The sequence below is a fragment of the Colias croceus genome, chromosome 16 (genome assembly GCF_905220415.1).
Source record: "Colias croceus chromosome 16, ilColCroc2.1".
Classification (NCBI taxonomy): Eukaryota; Metazoa; Arthropoda; class Insecta; order Lepidoptera; family Pieridae; genus Colias; species Colias croceus.
Window position 1 is genome coordinate 102550 of NC_059552.1, and position 7983 is coordinate 110532.

The 7983-nt window shown below is 34.6% G+C and overlaps 1 protein-coding gene across 1 annotated transcript; it reads left to right on the plus strand.

The window, feature by feature from the left end:
* The first annotated feature begins 2045 nt into the window (after window positions 1–2045).
* On the plus strand, window positions 2046–3915 carry LOC123698676 (cytochrome P450 6B2-like). Its single transcript, XM_045645420.1, has 2 exons — window positions 2046–3405; window positions 3740–3915. The coding sequence occupies exons 1-2, from the start codon at window positions 2046–2048 to the stop codon at window positions 3913–3915; spliced, it is 1536 nt and encodes a 511-aa protein (XP_045501376.1).
* The last annotated feature ends 4068 nt before the right edge of the window (window positions 3916–7983 follow it).

Here is a 7983-nt window from a genome sequence, read left to right on the forward strand (position 1 = left end):
ATACCAGAATTTGTCTGACATTCAAATAATAATTCAATATTCAAGAACTAAATTGATTAAGGTGGGTACAGACTGGTGAAACTTAACATGAAATGTAAACATACCGAGCCAATATTATAATAATCAAACAATTATTTGACCGTCTATATGTCACCATTTTACTTCTATTTTAAGACAAATAATTTAAAAACCAATCTGTTAATATCACACTTTATTAATTCTAAGTTGAGAACAACTCAAATATCGTAGATTTATAACCAACATGTCCTTATCAAACCATCACATTTTATTCCTAAATTATCGATAGAATTTACAGTTAAATCGCAGAAAGTATACAGGAAATAATAATAACGTTTAAAATAATTAGGTATCTAACTTCTATTGTATAATTATTTTACATACAGAATGTTTGTTTGCCAAGCCGCTGACAAAGCGTCCCCTATTTTTTCGTCCGATTCAAAATCCACACAAAATGGCATCACCACCACTGAAATAAAAATCCAATAAGCATTAAATATTTATAAATTAATAATCATAATTTCTATAATTTAAATAATCTTCTCTAATATATAAAAATCAATGCCACTTTTCGTTGTAATTCCATAACTCGAGAACGGCTGAACCGATTTCGATAATTCTTTTTTTATTATATTCCTTGAAGTACGAGGATGGTTCTTATGTAGAGAAAACGTAAACATGTACCACGGGCGAAGCCGGGGCGGACCGCTAGTTAAACATAAAATGAAAGGCCAACGTTGAAAAATGATTAGAAAACCAATTTAAAAAAAGAAGGAGGTTCAACTGTTTATTTTTAATTACAATATTATGTTCACTTGAGATTCAATTATAACTCGTAATACTTAAAGTACAAATTTCAAGAGACGAGGAATTTATTAAACCTTGAAATTTACATGCTTGCGAATAGTACGTAACTGAACACGGAAGTTATTATAATTACATTTATTTATACGATTAATAACTTAAATTATAAAATACAATATGCATAATAATTAATATATATGTTACCGGAAATGAATGTAATCCGTTATTGTATACAATTCCTAGGAAATTTATGTAATTCCTAAATCGCACGGAAAATGTGTGAAATAAATTATTTTATACACATTGCCTAGGAAATCTATACATTTCCTAAATAGCAATCGGAAATGTAAAACATCTAAGATATTGGAAGGTACGCGGGTCGATGGGGGGTGGGCCGAAAATTCGTAATCAGAATTTTTGGTTTGGATAAGGGGGTGGGTTAGGTTAGGTTCGTGTTTTTTGAAACTAGATAGAAATAGGAGCGTCGGCTCACGACCTCTTTTTGTAGAATTTGGAAAAAGACGAATTTCGGCATATTACAAAATGCCGGCCGTTTGTAATCTGATTATACAATCCGACTGGGACGTATACACGGGGACAGCGAGACGAGGGGACTGATTACTTACCAAATTAAAATTTGATTTGATTGAATATAAGTTGATTTAAGAAATGTTAATTAGTAAGATAATATGAACATATTATTATTATTTTACGGTAAGACTGTTACCCAATACAGTGTTTTATTACAGAAATCATTTATTTTATACAATTCCTAGGAAGATTATACATTTCCTAGGATATCTATGCATTAAATAGTTTATTAAACAATATTTTATACATTTCCTAAATGGTATCGGAATTGTACACATTTCCTAGGATTTGTATACAATTTCTTGATTTCATACATTTCCGGTAACATATATACAAGTTCTCGTAAAAGTACAGAAGGGTGAGAAAGGAAGGTTTGCTTTTATACAAAACCTACTAAAGAGATTTGCATTGGCTATTTTTAATCTTCATGAAATACGGCCTTACAGAATATTTACTTCTTATTGTTTTATTTTATTTAAAAAACAATAATTAAAACGTGTTTGATTTAAAATATACATAAAAACCTGACTTTTAAAAGGTATGCGTAAAATTAAATAATTTAAAATTACTTTCATTTATGAAGTTTTCGTGGTTGTAAATCGACGCGACGTTCATAAAAATTTACATATAAAATGCTTGTTATTTTGTTTGTATTGGTATTATTGTATCTCGCGTATTTTTATAGCATTAGAAATTTCAACTATTGGCAAATAAGAAAAGTGCCATTCGTTCAACCGTATCCATTCTTCGGCAGCTGTCTAGATATTTATTTAATGAGAAAAAGTGTGTCACAGTTCTGTGAAGCAATATATGGAAATTACCCAAATGAAAAAGTGGTCGGACTATTTCGCTCTTCGCAGCCGGTCCTCCTCGTCAGAGATCCCAGCATCCTGAAGAGAATTCTGATCACTGACTTTAGTTCGTTTTACCTACGAGGTCTGAACCCTCACAAGCCGCTATTGGAGCCGATGTTCCGGAACTTGTTCTTCGCCGACGGCGACCTGTGGCGCTTGCTGCGGCAGCGCATGAGTCACGCCTTCACGGGGGCTAAACTACGAGCTATGTTTCCTTTGATAGCTGAAAAAGCTGAACGTTTGAAAGACCGAGTGTCCGAAGTGGCCGCCAATGGTGGTGTCATTGATGCGCATGAGCTTATGGCTCGATACGCGACCGACTTCATTGGCAGCTGTGGTTTCGGTATCGATGCTGATTCACTCAACGATGACGACTCCGCTTTTCGAAATCTCGGCAAAAGAATATTCAAATATGGTCTAAGGGAAGCTATGTTATTTTTTCTCAAAGATACACTTCCATCGTATTTCAAACACCTAAAGTATATTCATGAAGTCGAGCGAGAGCTCATAAAACTCGTAAGGGACATACAAGAGGATCGTGGCGGTCGACCGAGCGGAAGAAATGATTTTATAGATATTCTTATGGAGTGCAAAAGAAGTGTCATCACTGGCGAGTCAATGGAACATAAAAATGAAGACGGAACACCACTTAAGATATCTCTAGAGATGGACGACGCGCTGTTGGCTGCTCAAGTTTTTATATTCTTTGCAGCCGGCTTCGAGACTTCGTCGGTAGCAACAAGTTTTTCGTTACACCAACTCGCTCATCATCCACGCGTACAGGCTAAAGCGCACTCGGAAATAGATACTGTGCTCGCACAGCATGGTAATGAAATAACTTATGAAGCAATACAGAAAATGACTTACTTAGAAAGTGTCTTTAAAGAGGGGATGAGAATGTTGACACCTATCGGTTACGTGACGAGGGAATGCGCTAAGAAGTATGCATTCCCTGACATTAATTTAACAATTGACAAAGGTGTCCTTGTTGTGATTCCCTTGCAGGCGTTTCATAATGATCCTCAGCATTTTGAAAATCCAGATGAATTTGTTCCTGAACGGTTTTTATCGAGTGATTTCGGGGTTGTGGATAAATATGTTTTTAATCCATTTGGATCTGGACCTCGTACGTGTATCGGTAAGTTTAAAAATACTTTGATTATAAATTATTAATGTAGAGTGTAGTCTTGACAGATAAACGTCACTAAACTCGGTGTAGAAATATACCTTATACTATAATTAATAATCTAACGTAAAATCGCGTTTTAATTCAATAAAGGTTTATAATTTAAAAAAGAATGCAAATTATATTGCAAGAAGTCAGTATTTGTTAATGTTTTATTCATTAAGGTATGCTTTTAATCTCCCCGAGACCATACTTGCTGCAAAGTATTCGAAACGTCGGGTTATCCAATTATATTATAGATAATCACAACAATAGAGTAATGTCCCACTATATTATATATAAACAGGAGAGCGGTTGGGCACAGTCCAGTCGCTGGCCGGGCTGGTGGCCGTGCTGCGTCACTGCTCGGTGCGCCCCGCCCCGCACACCCCGCGCCGCCCGCCGCTCAGCCCCACTGCCAACGTCGTGCAGGCCTTCCGGGGGGGACTGCCTCTTGCCTTCACTTCCCGAACACGTCTATAGTTAGGAATATATATTATGAAAAGAGGTGGCTGAATGGATGCATTCTTAGCATTATATTTTACATTTTGGTCTTTATATTAATATCTATAATTTTGGGCAATGGTGTCCCGTGTCTGTAGTACCTACTACAATTTTTATAGATCAATAGCGAAGTTCCGTCTAATTTGTAAGGTAGACAGTTATGTTATTACACTACATGGTTCATAGTTTATATATTATGTACCTAGTTGAATGTTGATCATCAAAAAAGTGATGTAGGTAACTTTTGATGTATTAAATTATTAATCACAAAATCATCAATTCTTTTATTTTGTTTTGTTAGCATAGAGCTGTATCCATACATCCACAAGCTACTTGCAATCAACCATTGACTTGGTGTTAAGTCTTAACCCTAGATTACTACCCTTCGTCGATTCGACGACGCGTCACCAAAAAAATCGCTATAATTTTTACGCGTGCGACCGTATGGTTTTCTGACTTCAGCTAATCTCAGCCAACCCGTTGCGCTTGCGATGGACGGTAGTGCTTTGTGCGTGGAAGGTCCACACGCGGTGTTCCAGCAACCATGGCTCGTCACATCGACGAAGGTTAGTATTAACGTAACTTTTCGTACTATTTAGTTAAGTTAAAATTACGTTATTTTATGTTTTATAATGGTGCCTATTATTTTATTTTTAGATACGATTCATATGTTAGTTTTAGAAGTTGAAAGCGATGAGGAAAATTCATCTGCGAGAGAGCCTGAAGACCACATTGAGGCTGAAGAGGCATGAAACGGAGGGTGATGATGAAGTTTCTACTGTAAATAAAGAGCAATTTCCAGATCAAGATTATGAGGCAAGTAGTAATACATCTCCCCACGTTCTATTGAAGATGAGATACCTAGCACTTCAGCTGACCCTAGCGATTACAAGACCATCGCATACCATTCTTCTTGGGAAAGACAAACACATATTATGGTCATCACAACAGTCAAGGCCACAAAGCAGAAGACCTTCAAAGAACATAGATACATAGCACGTGGACCTGTGTGTGATGCTTTTTTCGAGATATTTTAGATCCTCTTCAATGTTTTTCAGGTATAATTACTGGTGACATTACTGATACTCTTTGGGACTCAATTACATAAATTTTAAACATGCCAGAAATAAATAATGTGAAAGTTAAAAATGAGACTGAGCAAAGTAATGCTGCTAATGTGCCTCCATAGCAAACTAAAATAAACATATATGCTATATTATGTCCCTCCGTAAAGCAAAGGTAGACCTAAAAATAGGTGCACTAGGTGCAAAAATCGTTGTGTGGGGAACACAAACTTGATGTGTGTCACAAATGTTTTAGATCCTAAGCTATTATCAAAATTATATTTTTAATTAATTTTCCAGATATTATTTTTGTAAGTAATACTTTATTTCGAGCAATTTAGAGGTATATATTATTTGTACGGAATTTTTCAAAAAAATTAAGAATGTTCATAAAGCGTGTAAACTGTGATCTCATTTTGATGACTGTTTGAATTAAAACTATGTTAAAATAAATATTTTTATATTTTTATATGTAGATTAATACCTTGTCCTTAAAATAAAGACATAACTACAAATATATTTTTTTAATTAAACCCCTAAATCCCCTCCAATAAACAGCGTAATCGAAACGACGAAGGTTAGTATTAAACGTTGAAAAATAAGGTTAGTGTTCTAGGGTTAAATAGAATTCAGGAATACTAATAATAAATGATCACGTGTAACGTGTTCCTTTAGACTTGACGCCTTTAGAGTTTTAATTAAAGTTTAATTCTCATTAATCACCGTATAAATAGACAAAGTAGCGCACACAAGAGGTGGTTTTACAAACAGGCACAAAATAATGTATTCCACGACAAGGGACGCGCTCGAACTAATTATGTTGTCTTTGACAACATTATTAATTTATGAAAAGTTTACCGTACACTTTCGCACAAATCTACACGAGGCGCACTGATATAAATTATTTAGTTCGCTAAATAAATAACAAAGGCCCCGCAAAGTTAAATTATTCGCACCTAAATCATTCAGAGAGATTCCCGTTTCGTAGTTTTACAAATCTGCAATTTTGCCAAGTTTATTTGTATCGTTTCAGCCGCAGTTGAATAAAATAAAGTGTGAAGTGTGGAGGCTCGTAGCCGTAGGTACTGTACGTGCAGCGCGGGGCCAGTGGCGGGGCCGCCCGCCGCCCGCGCCGGCTGCGCTCCCGCGGGACGGCGCGACACGGCGCGGCGCGGCGGGAGACTGCAAGGCGTCATAAACTCGAGCGTGGCTTTATGAGGGCAATTTGTCGAAAGCCGCGATCGACATTCGACACTCGATTTTTGATATCGAAACTTTATTGCGGGCGAGATCGCCGCCGAATGTTATAAACTGAGTCGCGGATTGAACCAACTTGCTCGTCCAATTCTAACTGCCTCTCCATTCTTTTCATGCTATATTTATAACGCCTGCATCGGAACAACTCAGACATAAAATGAGTTCAACGGCTTTTATTGGGAATTGATCGAGTATTCATCATTATATTTGTGGAAATAGTAATAAGGAGTAGGTATACGAACGCTTAGATCATAATATACGAACGCATTTCCTGTAGAATACAATTAAAACAATGAATAAAGCGAACTCCTTGTTGTTTGATTTTAATTTCGAATTTAGCAGCAATTACGTACAATACAATATATTTCATTTAAATCCATATTATTTTATTCCCTGTTCCTGTATTTCTATGTTAATCTGTTTAATGGATCTCTGTTACCGAAATAATAGCATCTTGGCTCGGAATCAATAAGGAAACTTTAATAAAAAAACAGATGTTCAAGATATCGGTTATCTGTGACTTTGCACAGGGATTATATTTGTTATCGTTTTATAGATTTAGTTAAATCAGTAATCTCTAAAGAAAAAGAGAGCATTTAAGCGAAAATAACCTTAACAAAGAATAATATCATGCGTTCATTTTCTGATAGGGGACATTCTACGAAGTGATCCAAGTCATGTATCTCTATTTCATACCTATTTATTCTTATATATATTTTGATTTAATACATATGATCATTATTTAATTTTTATTTGTAACCCACACCAATTATAAAAATAACGACTAGTATACAAAATAGAGATTAATACAAAGTATAAGAATAATACATTCTTTGTTATCAATATAATATCATGTTTCAATGACGAAAAATAATATTATTTTTTTATTCAGATTTAGCGCGATTCCTGTAAACCAAATCGCGTACTTGCCGGCTGTTCGCTATACAAAGGTTACCGGTATCAGAGCTTTACAACAGCTTCCACATACTAAACTATGAGATAATGTATGTAGAGCTCTTATTGAAATTATAATAAAGCTCAGATTATGTGATTTTATATTTTAAAATAATACGAGATATAAACATTTCAAGTTTGTAACGGCAGATACCAGATAATCAGGTTATCAAGGTACATAAAACAGTACTTCTTTCACGTATTTTCTGATTTTCACATACCTAATATGTTTTAGAATATACAGTTAAAAATGAGATGTCTAGTAGGTTATTTCAAATTTGTTACACTTTTAGGTAGTAATGTGAATTTGATGATATTATGTTAATTATTTTTTCAATGTGTCTGGCAACATGTAAAATCCATGAAAACTGTCCGGCTCTTGAGATAACATCTTTTAATACGTCCCGAAGTAACGTATATAAAATTTAGCTTTTATAATAATTATTTTTATATAAAATTTAGCTTTTATAATAATTACTTTACTACCTGTTTCCTGCCAAAGTAACCACAACCCATACTTCTGTGTATTTGTGTCTGTGTCATAAATGCTCATTTTGTGATTGATGATATCTTAAACTATTTTTAGATGAGATTAAGATAATTTTTGACAAGTCATGCATCAATAAAAAATAAAAATATGAGAATGTTGTTTTAGTAAAATAAAGATTAGAGTGGTTGTTAAAAAGATTTATCACGTACGACTACTATTGAAATTATAATAATTGTTTTGTAAAGAATTAATTAAAAAGGTAAACGTGACGATCACATTAAT